Source organism: Macadamia integrifolia, chromosome 9 (genome assembly GCF_013358625.1).
Source record: "Macadamia integrifolia cultivar HAES 741 chromosome 9, SCU_Mint_v3, whole genome shotgun sequence".
Classification (NCBI taxonomy): domain Eukaryota; kingdom Viridiplantae; phylum Streptophyta; class Magnoliopsida; order Proteales; family Proteaceae; genus Macadamia; species Macadamia integrifolia.
In genome coordinates, this window is record NC_056565.1 from 14,837,995 (window position 1) to 14,857,203 (window position 19,209).

General features: G+C 41.5%; 1 protein-coding gene across 1 annotated transcript in view; it reads right to left on the reverse strand.

Moving 5' to 3' along the window:
- Nucleotides 1-304: 304 nt before the first annotated feature.
- Nucleotides 305-19,209, reverse strand: part of LOC122089250 (T-complex protein 1 subunit beta) — a 25,330-nt gene continuing 6,425 nt past the window's right edge. The window contains exons 7-12 of the mRNA XM_042658827.1: nt 7,829-7,900; nt 7,300-7,415; nt 6,242-6,318; nt 2,484-2,969; nt 1,030-1,345; nt 305-594 (exon numbers count right to left, since the gene is read on the reverse strand). Of these exons, the coding sequence (XP_042514761.1) occupies nt 448-594; nt 1,030-1,345; nt 2,484-2,969; nt 6,242-6,318; nt 7,300-7,415; nt 7,829-7,900 (1,214 nt within the window). The 3' untranslated portion in view covers nt 305-447. The remainder of the gene's footprint in view (nt 595-1,029; nt 1,346-2,483; nt 2,970-6,241; nt 6,319-7,299; nt 7,416-7,828; nt 7,901-19,209) is intronic.

A 19,209-nucleotide genomic window follows, 5' to 3' on the forward strand; every position in this document is an offset into this window, starting at 1 on the left:
CCCATGACGCCAGACACCCATTGGTGTGGATAAACTGAGTCCTATAACGAATAGCCAGCGGATACTGACAAATCTTTCTTCAAAGACCAAGCCGCCTCCACAAGAGAAGGCATGAATGGCCCAATGCCATATGCGAAGATACAAATAGGTCGACCTCAGAGTTCTAAATGGAGGAGCAATCTCATTCTCCTGCCCTATTACTGAATATCATATCCCACTTTCATGTATCTCAAAATCTTATGCAGTTAACCTTCATTTTCAAGTTAACTGCCCCTACTTACAAATATAAAATCAACCTTCCTCGAACCCAAAAACATGAAAGCTCACGTTCCTTGATATGATCCAAATTACTACATGCCCAGCCATCCTCTTCAACCCAAATCACTTGTTAATAATACAGTTATCAGCAAACAAGTTTATAAATGCCACAAAATCGCCCACCGACCATCACATTCTATCTTCTCTTTTCCGAGGGGCACAAGTAATAATTTCATCAACTCTGAGTATCATCTCCGCAGCTTCAGTTGCAGAGAGCAGCACAGCTTGTTTCACTTTAAATGCCTCTGATATCCCAAGCTTCTCCATGTCTCCCACCTGTAGAAAACCAATCAGTCGTGATACAGCCAAAATCACGAGATTAAAGCAATAGAGCTGAAGATAAAATGAGAAAACCTATGCTACCAGTAAAGATGGAATGCTGCGTAAAGGTTGGTCTAATAAAACTGAGTCCCCGTGGGAAATGAAACCTAGGATATTCAAGCCTGTTTCCCCATGGCAAAAGTAAAAAGGCCAACAGTCAAAAAATATATAATTACAAATCACCGGGATGATCAGGTCCGGTGACATGGCCATAATTTCCTACAAAATTACCAAGGCAAGTGTGAAAGCAAAGTATCTCCAGGTTACACGTTATCTTGTAAGGCATACAGCTAATGTGCAGGCAAGTCATCGTTATACTCAAACAATTCTAGACCAGTACTTCTAGTCTCCTATTTTCTTCCTTTCCATCTAACATATACGAGGACTTACAGCTCCAGTGATGACATCAATGCCAGCAGTGCTCCCCTCCTTGTGATGCTCTGCACGGAGCTGAGCAATCAAATCTGCACTATCCAAACCTGCATTATCCGCAATGATTGTAGGGATGGCCTGGAGAGCCCGGGAGAAAGCCTCAATAGCATGAGACTTTTTACCAGGAGTCTTCCGTGCCAGCTCGTCCACTTCCTTTGACATCACCATCTCAGGCCACCCACCGCCAAGCAAAACCCTGCTATCAATGACTGTTTGTGACAGCACACACAAGGCATCATGCAGAGACCTTTCAGCCTCGTCGAGCACATGAAAGCTGCAAAAATAGAAGGATCATCAATACCTACATCCAGCATCTTTTCTAAATGCACAACAGTGAAAGCTGCAAAAATAGAAGGATCACTAATACCTCAACCAACAACTCTTTTAATCAAACAACAACAATGACAAAAACCAGCCAACCAACTCAAATTCAATTGTTAGGAAGACTTAAAACATAAATGCCACAGTTACAACAATCGCCAATGATAAAACCATAAATCAATAGGCAGAAATTAAAAAAGAAAAAGAAAATGATCAATGCCTACAAGTTGAGACAGTAAAATGGTAAACAAGAATAAATAAAGACTATAATCAGCATTTATACGAAGCAAACGAAAAAGAAGATCAACCAACACCAATGCAGTAAAATTTAAGGAGCCATGCCCTTGCAGTGCACCATATGATGGCACTATCATCAATTATATATATATATATATAACTGCCTGAGTAATTCAGTTAAAATAATGGAACCATGCCTTGCATTGCAGCATATGATAGGCACTACCATAAAGTGTTGATAAAAATTGCCTAGCCGCATGATCCCAAGCACGTGGTGAAGATTTTCTGCCACCTTATTTTCCATAGCATTCACAATTAAGTCCGAATCTGTATACCATAAAGATGCTTTGATTTTCGTACCCAACAAAAAAAGATGCATTCTTTTTCAGACACAATGATTAAGAGGTGATTCTACTACCCCTGCATAACTAGGTTGTTTTTTATTTAACATTATTGTCTCCATGCTGGACCCTGACACTTTTATTCACTCTATGAACCTATACTATCTACAAAAAACATGTGATGTTAAAATCCTCTATTTTGAGAAGGACAGCAACACCATTATCAATGACCTTGTTTCAAGCATTGCCCTAATCATCAAGCATTGTTCTCCATGTCATTAGCAGGTCATCCTCTAAATAATCAAGTCTCAGAACTAAGATCAGGGAAGGGTCAGATACACCCTGATGTTCGGATTTTCAAGTGCCCGAATCCTTCATATGGATAATGTCAGAGTGAATAATAGAAAGCCAACACATATCCAAAAGGTTGAAAAAGAGGGTAAGAATTCAAAATAAAAAAAAATAAAACAATAAAAATTGCAGCAAAAGGAAACAAAAAGTTGTAAATCACACCTTGCGCCTCTTAATACTATGGTACATGCTTGGCCCATCTCAACCCCGGAGAAGTGAATCAACTTGTCTTCACCAATCATAATTTCTTCAATGAGCTTGCAATGGCCAAGTTTAACCGACTCTGGGTTGTCAAATGTTGAAGCAATTTCACCGCCAGTTACCAGAGCCAAGCGCTCTATCCCATCAAAATCAGCATGCTCAATTGCAAGGATTCCAGCATCTGCAAAGAGTTCCTCTGGGAAATTGTAAATCAACTGTCTATTTACAAAGCAGTTAATCCCATGAGCTATAATCTTTTGAACCTTCTCTCTCATTTTCCCCTTTTCAGCCTCTTCAATCTCTGCAACCCTTGACATTGAATCGACACGAACACGTGCTCCATAGATCTTTACTTTGTCAGTATCCATTGCAGTGTTTGCAACTAAAATCTTTGCATTTTCAATACGTTTTGGTTGGCCAATGCCTATTTTCTTGTCAAGAATAAACCTACACAAGAAAAACCAAGAATGAGCACAAATGCAGAGTGGTGAGAAAAATAAAATAAGAAAGATGATAATTAATCAAGAATAGAAAAATTCTTTTACTCACTTCCACATTTTGAGGAAAATAACAGTGAATGTTTTAGAGAGAGAGAATGTAGTATTGGTTAGATTTACAGAGTAAGGACTACCAAGCCTCTTCAAAGACTCGAACACTGTGTTGCAGCATCCATTCACCAAGACTAGAAAAATAAAGGCTGAAAAGATATGAGCAATAACTTCTGGAGGGATCATTTTAGAAATCTGTAGGAAGCTTATCTTGGCCTACACCAAGGATGTTATATACAAATAGTTAACCAACAGGAACAGATAGATTTCCTATTTCTGCCTGGCACCCCTAGACCACATAAACCACTTTAAAATTTCAATTACATAACAGTTGAACCAATGGTAAAGAATAGCACCGCCACCGCCACAACCAGAACATGCTATATCCAAGAAGTCGAGCAAAAATACTAGGAAATACAAACTGGACGCCAAGATGACAAAAATGCTCTATAGATGCCCCAATGTCTAGTGTTAACCAGCAAGCCTTTTCACTTCTCATTTGCTAATAGGAAAGAATCGAGAACTCAATCTCGAGGCCGGTTTAGAGCAAGATATGAGTCGAAACCTAGTAACTTTTTCCAGGCCAACTCAAAACCTTGGTTTTGAGGCCCAGATTTTTTTATTTTTTTTTATTTTTTTTATTTTTTAAACATGATTCATGAATTATTTTCACAAAAGAAAAAAAAGCATCCAAAATGGTAATTATGGTGTAGACCCAAGTTTGCTAGTGGTTGAACCTAGTTTGTCACTGATTTAGTTCAATTGTTAGTTTGGTGCTTATTTATGCAAAAAATAATTTAATCATTTACTTAAGATATTAGTCATTAATAAGAAAATACCTCCTGTTTAAATCCAATAAGAATAGTAAAAAATTCAAATTCCAAAATGATAAAATTCAAGCCCCCCCCCCAAAAAAAACCCCCAAGTTCAAGAACTAAAATTTTCGATTGTAGGGGCAATTTTCAACTTTCAAATGCTGGGTTTTTTTTTCTCAAATCTGAAAATTAAATAAATCTTATCATAGTAAAACATTGCTATAAAACAAAAGAGCAATAATAAAATAATATTTTGTTTAGATATGTCCATAAATTTATTTTTATTCGAGGCGATTTTAAACAACATACGCACATACTAAATAAGGTTTGACTTGATTAAGTAATCTTAGATTTGAGGGAACAGTACAAAACCAGCTTTCCAAACAAATCCAAGATTGATTAAATCTGAGTTGTTTTGACAAAGTTATGTTCTGGTTAAACCTATTTGAAGTGCATGAATATGTTTAAAGACTCTTTATCTGATGCAGTTGGGCACAGGAAAACTTGGGGTTAATTTAGTGGTTTAACTATTTATTTGTTTCCTTATTGTTCGAGAAGGGTGTCGGTCAAGTTAGTTGAGACTTTCAATTTTTATTTAGATTTCAGTTTCTAATTTAACTTAGTTTCCAATTTAATTAGCTTCCATTGTTACACTTTGATTGCCTTTATATTTATGTAACTTGATGGAAATTTCAGTTTTTGTAATTGAAGAATTGAATGAATGATTTTGATGGTCGAAACCATGGCTGCTGTAAGGCCCGCAAATCCCTCCCTCCTCTGATTTTCTTCTTCTTTTTCTTTCTAATTCTTTCAATTTTCCAGCCGTATTTTCCCTTTACCTTAAACTACTCTGCTTCTAGCGACAGTTACAGCCCTACACAAGCTCATTAATATCCTTTGTGTTTGGCCAGCCTGGGCTGAGGTTTTGGTCGAGAGTTCCCTACCCTCGGGCGAATCAACCCTTGAGATAGGGCTTAGAAATCTCTCACAGTTGTGAGAACCAACCTCTGCAACAGTGCTGATTGTCTCTCCTACTGCCGTATCTGAGTTGCAGGGACAACTGTCCTCTTTGTTGCTGTTTGGGGTATTTGCCCATCGGAATCAAGAGGCCAAAGGGTTTCCAACCTCAATCAGGAGTTTCCGGCTTATCCAAGAAGAACTGAAGCAGTTCTCTCCTCTGCAAGGTTCTGAGTTTTCTGAAATGGCTTTTGGCTGGAGGTAAGGGATGACTGACCAGTCCCATGTTTTGTGCTTCCTTAATTAAACCTTTTTTCCCATATTAACACCCCCCCCCCTCTTGTGCTTTTAATCTTCTATGGCTTATTGAGTTCAACTTCAGCTCCTGTTATACCCTTAGTCAATAAATCAAAACCCTATTTATGCCCTTTAATCTTTTATGCCTTGTTGACCCTTCTTAGTTTCAGGTTAACTACAAAATTACCACCCTTCTTTGGGGAATTTGAGATTATTACAGAACTACCATTATTCTTTGATAGTTGAGTTATTAACTCTTGAGTGGACCCAAAAGCAATCCGATCCCAGTTTTGGGAATTCAGATCTGCACCATTATCCTTTTGGAATTTGAATTTTTAACTATTTTTATTGGATTCAAATAGGGGGTGGGTATTTGCTTATTTATGAATACTATCTTTAGTAAATGTAATCACATATGTAAAATCATTTATTTAAATGATAATTGTCATAAACCTGGTTTGATACAAATTCCAGGCCAAAAGGTTGAAACGGGCAAGTTTCGATGGGGGCTAGTGAATTCACAAAGGTGTTTCAACCAAGTTCAGGTCGAAACATGCAAAGTAGTTGAAGTATCCTTGAGTTGGCTCGAAATCTGGTCGAAACCAAGTACAAAGTCAATTCAACCCTCCATCTCATCTCAGGCTGGCCCGATAACTAGAAAATTTTCATTTCCACCAAGATCTTGAACCATACTAATAGGTAGAGCAGAGGTTGGCATTGCCATGCTAATTTCTTGACTTGGCACCTCCAAGCCAGCTTGACCACACAATTAGCGGTTGGCATTGACATGCATTTTAACTAGTTTCCTGACTTAGCACCTCCAAGCCAGCTTAACCACACAATCAGGCATTACAACAAGAAGATGAAGCTACAAAATCATTATTCTCTGTGATAATTGACAGCACATTTAAAATAACTATCTCAAAGGGAAGAAAAAAAAAAGGGTAAAGGGTAATTACAAATACATACAAGTAATACTAAAACCATAGAGATGAGTAAATCTATGACTGGAAAAGTAAAATATTAACTTCAGTTAAACCAAAAAATCCATGTGTTGTGCATCCCTACTAAAATATTTGAAAGCTTAAAGTTGAAAACCAACCCTTCATCTAGAAATGAATCACTCAAGGATCCTCCTGGTTTCTTAATGATTTGGATAGACTCCAAGTTTGTGCTGCCCTGCAATATCACATAGCACATTTAATCAACAATCAACACGAAAATTATACTCGACTCAAAAAACTGTGTGAGAACACCAAACAAGAACCACTAGACCCCCATGCGCACTATTCAAGCAATACCAAGAAAATATTGCACCACCCCCAGGGTGCAACACACATGAATTAACCAGCTAGCCATTTGGTCTAGGGTTCCATTCCCATCCATGAACAAGAAGAAAAGATGTTAAACAAGAAAGGATGTACTGGTAGATAGACATAGATACCGTAACCATTTGGTCAGAAAATTGTTACAAGAGACACTGTGACAAATATTGGCACCTTTAAAACAATATATTGGGCGCAGCGCTTTTGACTATAGGGACACACTTAGATGGACTAGCTGATCTGGACTCCACAAAAGAAAGGAGAGAGGGGACGGGAATAATTGTACGGGGCAAAGGACCAGACCCACCCTAGAAGAGGTAAGTAAGCTTGCAGTTCAGACTTGAGACAAACAGAAGCTCAATTATGAGGGAATAAAAAATCTTTAAAGTGCACAGGTGTAGGACAAATATGTTTTCTAGGGGAAATGGAAGCTACTGATGCAGAACAAATATGTTTTCTAGGGGAAATGGAAGCTAAAGGGCTAACTACTGATTTAGTTCCAGCAAACCAATCTATCTGATACCCCAGTAGGGAGGAAGATAGGACAGCGAGAAAAGGAGGAATCAACCACTAATGAAGTTAAAAAAGGTCTAGTAAATGAACAAACAGTTACATTAGTTTCCAACTCTTTATTGTCTTCTAGGTATCTTCCATACCATCCTTCACAAATCTCAACCAGTTTTGGATGTATTAACAGAACATTAACAGAGAAAAAAGGAGGGGGTATATAAGTAGGCCAATTATACAAATCTAGGTCTGGCTTGAATCCAGGTTCAGCAGGATTTGAACATTTGTGTGGAACATGTCATTTGGAGCACAGAAAGTTAGTTAATACCTTAAGCCTCATAACAGCTTCCACAGCAAGTTTTGCAAAGTGTTCCTTGTCCTGAGAGAGTATTTTAGAACTCAAAGTTGTCATTGCAATCTTCATCAAGTCGGATTTAAATTTCTCTGCATTACAAAGGGACAATGCATTAGAAATATCAACACATTTTATACAAATACAACCATCAAGAAGGTAGCAGCAGCATTGGTGACAAACATATACAAGATCTAGATGGTAAGGAACTTCCATCAGAGCTTCAAAGCCCCACAATAAAAATAATAATAATAATAATAATAATGATTAAAAAAAAAAAATTCAGAGTCTAAGACTTCCCAATGCCCTGCAACTACAAGAGCACAATCAGCCTCTATGAAGAATTTCTTCATGAAATAAAGAGCTCAAGCACAATGTGCAGTAGACGAAAAATCTGAGAACAAAAGGAAAAAGATAAAACTAACTGGCAGCAAAAGGCCGGGGGAAAGGTGGTTGAAACAAAGCACTGAGACATGATATTCCACCTGTACCTAACAGCCATTACCTGCATCCTCTTTATTATCCATGACCCTCTTCAACAAAGCATCACGCGCACATTCAGCAGCCATCCTATAACCTAACATGTCAAACAAAGTACATTGAGAACAAACACAAAAAATAAGTATATTTCCCCATATCTTCATATAAAAAATTGAAGTGCAGAAAGCTATATCAATTTCAGTAGTTAATGCGGCTAATCCTTATCCGAACTACATGGTGCTGGCTACAAGAATCCAGTTTTACTACTCAACTCTATATAGTCATACAGGTATTCCAGTAACAAAAAGCATACTATAACACTGACGTTCTCCAAAGCTCATCCAACAGAACAGACCAGTTGCACCCTTAATGATAACTTTTTTTCCCTCCCCATTTTCACTCGAGCAATTTTCAGACTAATCAGGTAATCATGCATTACATATCCTCAAACTCAGACTATCTTTAATGTGAAAAACTACAACATAGAATGTAAATAAACAACTTTGTAAAGGTGATGCCTAGGCGTCTAGGCGCCTTGTACGCCTTTGGCTTCGCCTTCCCCTAGGCCCCCTCCAACGCCTTGAGTCGCCTAGATGCCGTGAAAACTACGGAAGATAAAAAATTTAAAATTAAGCAAAAATGCAACACAACTCAACCCAGTTTTGACAAATCTAGTAGAACGCATAAAGAGGAAAGTTCAATAGACTTTAAATAACCCCCAAAATGAGACTCCAATAATGATTTATTCTGAACCAACGCTAGGATATCTACAATATTTCCAAGCATATTTCGAGTAACTAATCAGCATTTTCAACCCAATCAAATTTCAAGATCACAGACGGCGCACAGTTAAGGTTGCTCCATTGTTATCAAGTGGTAATGGTTTCAAGTTAGGAAACAGCCTCTCCACAAAACAGGGGTAAGGCTGCGTACATTACAACCCTCCCCAAACCCCGCAATGGTGGGAGCCTTGTGTATTGAGCACGTCCTTTTTTAGGCAAGGCACAGGTAGACCACCTGATGCAGGAGCATTCTGTTTAAGCAGACCAAACTTGTTTGAGAGTTCTGACCGAGAGAACCGGACCTGAATTGCAATTTGGTCTAGTAGGATATATTAGTAGTTTATTTATATATTTATTTGGATTTAATCATGTAATCTTTTACTTAGGCTAGAGTTCCATTCCGTTCCGTTCCGTTATTTTAATTTTGGAGTTTGATTTTATTTAGATTGGGTTAGATAATTGGGAGATACAGTTGGGTTTTACTTCAATTTCAGCAATAGACTACAATTAGAAACTTTCAATTTCATTTTTATAAATATGCTTGTAACCAAATTCATTAGACAAATTTGAATAGAGTGCAAATAATGAAAAGTTGAATTGGAGTCTCATGGTCGTGTGTGGTGCGAGGCCAGTGGCCTTCTTCATCCCCCCTCCTTTCTTTTCTTCTTCTGCATTCCCATTACTGTTTTGTCACACAAACAGTCCCTCATGATTGAGCACTGTAATCTATCTTCAGCTTCCTTACTTGTTCCTTGCTCTATTTCTTTCTTCTTCTTTTCTGTTATTTCCTCCTACCTGTGAATACCCCAGTTCTGGGCATTAGTTTATAGCTCAAAGAACCAAATCGATCTCCACTGAGATCATTCGGTTTGGCCTGAAACTTTGGGGATTAGTTTGCCATCCTTGGGCGACCTGCTCCCTAGAATTTCATCGCCAACAGATCCTACAACAACAACAACAACAACAACTACTCAGCCTTATTGCAAATAAATGGGGTCGGCTACATAGATCCTTGCCCTCCAATCAGCTCTATTCAACGACATACTTGATAGTTGATACAAAGCCTAAGCTACACGTCTTTCCTCACCACTTCTCCTAAAGGTCATTTTAGGCTTTCCCTTAGCTCTTTTAGATCCTCCAATCTGAATCAAATCACTCCTCCATACTAAAGCATCCAAAGGCCTGCAATAAACATGGCCATGCCATCTAAACGACTTTCTCGTTGATGTAGATCGAGCCTGCAAAAAGAAGGGGGCTGCTGATTCCATCAAACCAGAGCAGCCAGCCCTAGTGTTGGCCCATTAAGCCAACCAAAAACCAGAAATTATTGTTCATGTGAACAATACCCCGTGAACAATAATTTGGTCCCTTTTGTTTCCTATGTGTTATAGTCTTATATCACTCATAGCTTATCATGTATTAGAGCTATTCCCAAACCATCTCTAATATAATCATTCCTTACATTAGCCTTCCTAGCTTTAACACTCATCCATCTCAAAATCTTCATCTCAACTACATTGAGTTTATCTACATGATGCTTCTCAACTACCCAATATTCCACACCATACTTCATAGGCAGTCATATAACTGTAGACACCCAATTTTGTCACCCTCCCCCGGCTATGATGACTTACTGATCATGGACGCGACCTCTCGCTTCCGATCGACAAAGATGACAATTGACTGAGGTAACCCAACCCAGAAGCATTCCATACTCACCCAAAAACCCAAGAAATCCCGTGCGAGAGAAAAGAAAGGTTTAATTATGACTTCTCATATACGAAGGAATCCGGTCCAAATCGACCGTACGGATGGATAGTACTCGGAATCACAATTCCAACGATATATGGTACGTCAAATCGGACCATCGGATCTCCCGCAATCATTCCCAGAAGTTACACCTTGAACACCCATCTTACCATGGACACCCAGCCCCAGCCTTGCACGCCCTTGCGTGCACCAACCTTGCACACCCTCGCATCAATCTTGCCCAGCCTTGCGCACTCCGGCACCCTTGCCTGGTGCCCAATGCCCTAGCTTGCCACCGACGCCCTCGCCTAGTGTCGGAATCCTCACTCCGATGACCGAATTTGTGAGGAGATTCCCTCTTTCACCTGCTTGTGTACTCCACACCGTCCCACTAGCGCACCCTACGCCGTGACCTCCCATTGGCCCAAAAAAGTATCTTTTCATACTATAGGACAAAAAAGCATATTTTTTCTACATGGGCCAAAAAATTACCTCTTTCTCCCTATTGGCCCAAAAAAGCATCTTTTCACCTCATTGGCTCAAAAAAGCATCTTTTCACCTCATTAGCCGAAGAAATTCACTTTTCACCCCATTGGCCCAAAAATTTACTTTTTCATCCCATTGGCTAAGAAAATCCACTTTTTTACCCCATTGGCTAAGGAAATCCCCATTTCCTCCCCATCGGTCCAAAAATCTATAAATACCCCCTCCTTTTGGTTTTTCACACTCAAGCCTCCTAGTGAGCATCCCTTGTAGAGAAGCTCTACTCTCTCTCCTCCCCCTGGAGGTTCTTCAAGTCTTCGGAGAGATCTTCATAAGATTCGAAGAACACTTCGAATTCGGGCCTTCGAAGTCCTTCAAACATCTAAATTTTTGAGTGAGCATTTTGTGTAAGAGAAACTTTGCCTTAGTCCCCCCTTTTGAGGTTCTTCAAGTCTTTTAAGCGATCTTTATAGATTCTAAGTGTTACTTCGAATCTTCGGGCCTTCGAAGTTCCTCAAACATTTGAGTTCCGTCAAACTCTCCCATAGCCTATTTTTAGAGGAAGCTTTGCCGAAGTGCCACCTCATCCTAGCCCTCCCATAGCCCATTCCTAGCGGAAGCTCTGCCAGAGTTCCACCTCAGCCTAGCCCTCCTATAGCCTATCCCCAGCAGAGTCGCCACTGTGAGGGTAGCGGTCAGAGATCTCTTCTTCTCCCCTCTGATGGGAGGGGAAAAAAGATTTGCATTCATCCCTCTCTCCTCTCTTTTTATTTCTTAGGGAGGGGTGTGTCGTGTGCGCTTACCCGCAGGCTTTGCACCGTTGTACCGCCACTCAGAGATCCGTGGAGGCCTATTTCGCAAGAGTGTAAAGATCGTCATTGAGATGGGTATTTGATGATGGTCCAATACGGGGGATTGGGATCATGCAAAAAGGTTTGGAGTAGCCACCCAAGATTATGAGCCTAGGACCCGAGGGTGGGCCCAATTCTTGAGAAAAGGGCCCGAAAGTTGGTCCAGAGATTTAGGGTATGTGTCAGGTTGTAGAGTTGGGAAGGTGTTAAGCACCCAATCTACCCGGTTCAACCGGTCTTCCTCCTAGATGCTTAAGAATGGACATTTTCCACAATTATTCTTATTCTGCATGCATAGTTAAGTCATCACATATATACATTGACTGAATTTAAACAATTATGTACACTAAAACAAAGTCAATATAAAGTCTACATTATGCTAATTTGGGTGAGAAATTATACCTGACCTTGACCCCTGTTTGAAGATCTTCGAAGAACTTAAAAGAAAACTCGAAGATCTTCAAAGAAAATTCGAAAAAATCTGACAAAATGTGAAGAACTCAAACGATCTTTAAATCTTCAAGGAAATCCAAAAACCCGAGCTCACCCACTCACAACTCGCTCTCAACCTGGAAAAATCGAAATAAGAAGTGAGTAGGGTAGGGGGACCATTATGGTTAAAATGGGGGTTGACCATTTTATGGTCTCCACTACCCCCGACTCACTTTCCATTCCGATTTGTCCGGGTTGAGAGCGACTTATGAGTGGGTGAGGTCGGGTTTTTAGATTTCTTTGAAGATTTGAAGATAGTTTGAAGTTCTTCACATTTTGTCGGATTTCTTCGAATTTCCTTCGAAGATCTTCGAGTTTTCTTTAGAGTTCTTCGAGTTTTCTTTAAAGTTCTTCGAAGATCTTCAAAGAGGGGTCAATGTCAGGTATAATCTTTCACCCAAATTAGCATAATGTGGACTTTATATTGACCATGTTTTAGTGTACATAATTATTTAAATTCAGTCAATGTATATGTGTGTGATAACTTAGCCATACATGCGGAATAGGAATAATTGTGAAAAATGTTCGTTCTTAAGCATCTAGTAGGAAAACCGGTTGAACCGGGTAGATTAGGTGCTTAACACCTTCCCAACTCTACAACCTGACACGTACCCTAAATCTCCGGACCAAACCAACTTCTGGGCCCTTTTCTCAGGAATTGGGCCCACCCCCAGGTCCTAAGCCCATATTCCTAGGTGGCGACTCCAAACCTTTTTGTACGATCCCAATCCCTCGTATTGGACCATCATCAAATACCCATCTCAATGACGACCTTTACACTCTTGCGAAATAGGCCTCCACGTATCTCTGAGCGGCGGTATAATGGCACGGGGCCCACAGGTAAACACACACGACACACCCCTCCCTAAGAAAGAGAAAGAGAGGAGAGAGGGCCGAATGCAAGTCTTTTTCCCAAAGGAGAGAAGAAGAGATCTCCAGCCACTACCCTCACAATAACTATCCTATAAAATTTTCCTTTGAGTTTTAAAGGAACATGTCAATCACACTACACTCCGAACGCACCACTCCACATCACCCATCCTATTTTGATTCTTTGTGAAACATCATCCTCTATATCATCTTCTTTATTTTTTATTGTGCCTTAATACCTAAAATAATAACTTTGCGAAAACTCCCACTAATCAATTTTTACCACCTCATTATCCGTCCTCATATACCAAAAGTTACACACCATATGCTCTGTCTTCGTTCTACTTAACTTAAAACCTTTGATTCTAGGGTTGATCTCCATAACTCCAACTTGGAGTTAATCTCTGCTTGTCTATCATCCACCAAAACAATATCATCAGCAGAAAACATACACCAAGGAACCTCATCGTGAATGTCTGGTTACTTCATCCTTGATAAGTGCAAACAAATAGAGCTTAAAGATATTTCCTTTATGTAACCCAATTGTAATAGGGAATTCATTACTCTGACCCCCAAAATTCTTATATTGGTCACCACAGTGCCACACCATCAAACATATCTTTAAGGGAAAATTACGGCCCCCTCCCTTGTAGTTTGCCGAAATTACATGTGGGTCCAAGGGTTTGAACGATTTATGTCTCCCTCCCCTGTAGTTTGAAAGATTCTTACATTTGGTCCAATCCGTTGGTGTCCGTGAGCCTAAAACTGTTAGCTGGTGAGGTCACCATTTTTATATCAAAAATAACCTCATAACAAAGTGAAGAGACCAAAAGACCCTTCACTTGAAACGAAGAAAACAGGAAAATCCCAAAGATTTAGAAGAATAAATGTGGGAAATCTTCCATCTGAACCTTCGTCCCAGATTGGCATTGTCTGAATCTCCAAAGAGTCTCAATCTCTTCTTCAAGAGCCGCTCTTTCTGCATCCCTCCAGAACCTTGAGGATGATTGGCTATGAATAGGCTTCCTGTGGTATATGTTCTTAAGAAGATGCTTCTGATCCTTCAAGAAATCTTCATATGCAGACTCCCATTTTTCCGGGTCAATCTTCCGAAACCCTATCAACAAAATAAAGACAAACCACTCATTCTCAATTCAGCTCAAATCATTCATTCTGATTCCCGAACTCAATTTCCCACAATCAATCATAATTTCAAAAAATCAATTTTTAGCCTACACCCATTTGATCTATAACTGATCCCATCATCCTCCTCCAACTATAAAGCAAAGTTACAATAACAAGAATTCGATTAACGAACAGGTCTAATTCAAACGGCTAAGAAGAGATGTCAATCGAGATCGCTAAAGTCCATCATACTTAAACACAAAACTCTGATTAAAGAAATTGCCCAATTCTCCTCTATTGGAATTGAAGTGAATTAATCAGAACCACCCACACTGATAAACAAATTTTAGAAGCAATCGATGGCATCTAAACAGAAATAAATATAAAATATTTTTTTTAAAAAAAAAGGATAATTATGTGATCTTACATAGGTGTTGAGCTGCCTGACGAAACTAGAGAAATTGTTGTGCTTGAAATAGGTGGGGAGAAGACGAGCAACGAATTCAGGTGGGTTCCAGACAACGAAGTTGTTCTTGTTATCGCTCCATGACACGATTTTGTCGGTCGACGAGTCATCGATCATGTCATAAGTCTTCTGAAGGAAAGGAGCTGGACCTCCACTGCCGCCACTAGCAGCACCACCACTGGCCTGCCCTTCTTCCATCAAATCTATGAGAATCGATGAACAGAGATCCTTTTTGTTCCGTTTTTAATGTTTCTCCACAAATCCAAACCTTCTAGAAAGCTTAATTTGGTTCTCAAGTCTTCCTTCCTGAGACTGAGTTAGGTAAGGAATAAAGAGAGAGAGAGGGGGGGCGTTGAGCAGCGAGGACTTGGACCGACGACTCAGGCAGGAAATGAATTTCGACACTCGCCCACCTTCTCCGATGGTTATGTTGTATGGAGCTTGCAGAGGGGCGATTTGCAGAGATTTGCTCTCCACCTTCACGGTTATGTTTTAGGGATTTGATTTGATAAAAGGGTATAATAGTCCTTTAATATTAAGACTAACTCTAATAAAAAGGGTAATACAATCTTTTGATATATAAAAGTAACAACATACACCATCAATGTTAGGGGAGGGGGCGTATATCGTTCAAACCCTTGAACCCACATGTAATTTCGACAAACTACAGGGGAGGGCAACATAATTTTCCCCATCTTTAATTATGTCTGCATATTTACTTGAAACACTTTTCTTATCTACTACTTGCCAGATTCACTCTATAGGGACTCTGTCATAAGCTCATTCTAGGTCAATAAAGAGCATATAGAGATCCTTTTTACAATCTCTAAATCTTTCCATGAGTCTCCTAAGTAAATAACTTTTATCATAGATCTTCTTGGCATAAAACCAAACTGGTTCTTTGTAATAGTAGTTTCTTTTCTTAGATGGGTTTCAATTACCCTCTCCCATAATTTCATAATATGATTCATTAGTTTTATGCCTCTATAGTTATCACAACTTTGAATATCACCCTTTTTTTTTTTAATTTGGAACCGCAATGCTTCTCCATTCATTTGGCATTTTTCTTATCCTAACAATCTTATTAAATAATTTGGTTAGGCAAGATAAACCATGAATTCCTAAGCTCTTCCACACTTCTATTTGGACCTCACCTGGGCCTTGTGCCTTGCATATTTTCATCCTACTTAAAGCTTCTTTTACTTCACCCAGATTTTTTTGTATATATCTACAAGAAGTGGTGTCTTTATGGGCAATGCAAACATTCAGGACACTATTACTTAAAGTGTCTCCATTTAGTAGGCTGCATAGATAAACTTTTCAACTCTCCTTAATGTCCTCATCCCTTAATAGTACTTTCACTTTTAATACAAATAACATAGTCAAGATCTCTACTCTTCCTTTCCCTCATTTTAGCTATCTTATAGGTAGCTTTTTCCCCTTCCTTTGGGATCTGTTATAAAGATCTTTATATTTCTTCGCCCTTGCTTTTCCCCATAATCTTCTTAGCTTCATTTTTTGTAAATTTCTTAAAACTGGCTTTCGTAGTTTAATGGCTACTTGAACCTCATCATCCCACTACCAAGTCTCCCTAGAGAAATGACATTTTACTTTCTATGCACCTAAGACAACTTTAGCAATCTTTATTAGTACAAATAGTCATACTCATTCCACATCGTATTAATGTCTCCCTCAAAATATCATTTTTCTTATTTGACCACTTTAGCAGTAAATGATTTCAAAGTATCTCCTTTTTTGCTCCACCACCTTATCCTAGGGCAAATAAGCTCACCTTTCTTACAATTCTGCATAGTTAGACACATATCCACAACTACTAATCGATGTTGTGTAGTTAAGCTCTCCCCTAGTATAACCTTACAATCCTTACATATCAATCTATATTGGACCTTCTAGTTGGGAATACATCTTTTTGGCTACTACGAATCTACGATGCCCACTTTTGGAGGTAACTAATGTTCTGCTCTCCTTTGAAGTAGTTATTTATGATAGACAGCTCATAACTCACGTCAAAATCTAAAATTGAGATCCCCTCCTCATTCCTCCCTCAAAAACCATATCCTCCATGTACACCTTCACAGCCCTTTATAATCTTTCCCAACATGTCCACTTAGATCACCCCTATTATACTATTTTTCCCTTGATTAAAACCAAGTTCTAACCTATGTATTTGTCCCAAAATTGGAGCTTACTACTTTCATCCAATCTTACTTGAGGTGCATAAGAACTAATTATATTGGCAACCTCCTTCTCCAACACAAGCTTGATGGTTATTGTTGCTGCCAAAAACCCCGCTAGTCCAACCTACACAAACACAGACGAAGGAGGCCCGGAACTTCGTCCGGGGTTAGTCCTCCGACGCTCAAGTCAGGGTCGGCGGCACAGTTTAATAAGTGGGTAATGGCGAGGGTCTCAGAACTTACCTTCCCCTTTCTTCCGTGCCTTCTTATATAGCTCTTCGGCCTTAGGGTTTTTTCCCCTTCTTCCCTCTTAGAGTCCTACTAGAATACGTCCAACCATCTGGGAGAATATTCCCCTCATGCAGGCGACGTGACCCCGCGTGATTCTGCGGGCGTGCCTCGGTGATTGAGCGTGCTCGGGTGTGAGTGGTTCCTTGGGCCCTTCGTCTGGTGGGGGACACGTGTCCTAACAGTGACACGTGTCATTACCCCCCACCGAGAGGTTATTTTGGCTATATCAGGAGCCCCCTTACTTCCACTAGGAGCTTCTTCCTGTGGGAGTAACTATCTTCCGAGGTTGACTTGTTCCCTCGGTCCTGGCATTACCAGTGACCAAGGCTTTGCGGTCGATCAAGAGGACCTTTGGCCGCTTCGGATTGGCTTTACTGAGCCCCCTGTCGAAGGTGGAGCCTTCGGTCAGCACTGCTCGGCTTTGCCGAGCCCCCTTCCGAGGGCGGGGTCCTTGGTCAAGTTCGTTCGGCTTTGGCCGAACTCTCAACCGAAGGAGGGACCTTCGGTCAGGTCCGTTCGGCTTCGACCGAACTCCCAACCGAAAGGAGGGACCTTCGGTCAGGTCCGTTCGGCTTCGGCCGAACTCCCAACCGAAAGGAGAGACCTTCGGTCAGGTCCGTTCGGCTTTGGTCGAACTCCCAACCGAAAGGGGGAACCCTCGGTCAGGTACGTTCGGCTTTGGCCGAACTCCCAACCGAAGGAGGGACCTTCGGTCAGGTCCGTTCGGCTTTGGCCGAACTCCCAACCGAAAGGAGAGACCCTCGGTCAGGTACGTTCGGCTTTGGCCGAACTCCCAACCGAAGGAGGGACCTTCGGTCAGGTCCGTTCGGCTTCGGCCGAACTCCCAACCGAAAGGAGGGACCTTCGGTCAGGTCCGTTCGGCTTCGGCCGAACTCCCAACCGAAGGAGGGACCTTCGGTCAGGTCCGTTCGGCTTTGGCCGAACTCCTAACCGAAAGGAGGGACCTTCGGTCAGGTCCGTTCGGCTTTGGCCGAACTCCCAACCGAAAGGAGAGACCCTCGGTCAGGTACGTTCGGCTTTGGCCGAACTCCCAACCGAAGGAGGGACCTTCGGTCAGGTCCGTTCGGCTTTGGCCGAACTCCCAACCGAAGGAGGGACCTTCGGTCAGGTCCGTTCGGCTTTGGCCGAACTCCCAACCGAAAGGAGGGAACTTCGGTCAGGTCCGTTCGGCTTTGGCCGAACTCCCAACCGAAAGGGGGACCCTCGGTCAGGTACGTTCGGCTTTGGCCGAACTCCCAACCGAAGGAGGGACCTTCGGTCAGGTCCGTTCGGCTTTGGCCGAACTCCCAACCGAAAGGAGGGACCTTCGGTCAGGTCCGTTCGGCTTTGGCCGAACTCCCAACCGAAGGAGAGATCGTCTGCTAGGCCTGCTTGGTCCATTCGGGCGCAAACCTCGAGGCTTCGTACCCTGACGTGGCGGTGCCATTAATGCTCGGAAGTCGTACCGCCATTCTTCCATCTATATAATGTGGGGGGCCATTTGTGGGGCAACCTTTCTTTTTTCTTTTCGGAGAGCTCACCTTCGGCCTCGGACCCCCTTCTAGCCTCGTCCACTTCTTCCCTAGCTTAGCAACAAGTAAGTGATGTCTTCCTCGTCGGGCTACAGCCCATCGTCCCGCGAGAGGTCGAGACCAAGACGTAGGTATAGGAGTCCTGGGGAAGTCCGAGGGATGTCCTCGGATTCCACCGACTCTCCCTCCTCCCGCGACTCATCGTCAGCGGCCACACCGTCGGGGTCCAAGGGTGGCTCCAACGGTGAGGAGTTCAGGGAGAGGGTGCTCGACGCCCGAGCCCAGACATAGGAGCCCCTAGAAGTTGAGGCCCTTAAGATCGTCTCCACGATGGACGAACTAGAACTGGAGGAGCTAAGGGCCTCCTTCGGCGTTTCGGATGCTTTCGAGCTCCGTCTGCCCAAACCTTCGGACCGAGCCAGCTATCGGAACCCCGAGGAGCTGTGCCTGTACAAGGAAGCCTTCAAGGCAGGCCTTCGGCTGCCCCTCCACCCCTTCTTCACCAAAGTGTTTCGGCACTACGGGGTAAGCCCGACCCAGCTAACGCCGAACGGGTGGAGACAAGCA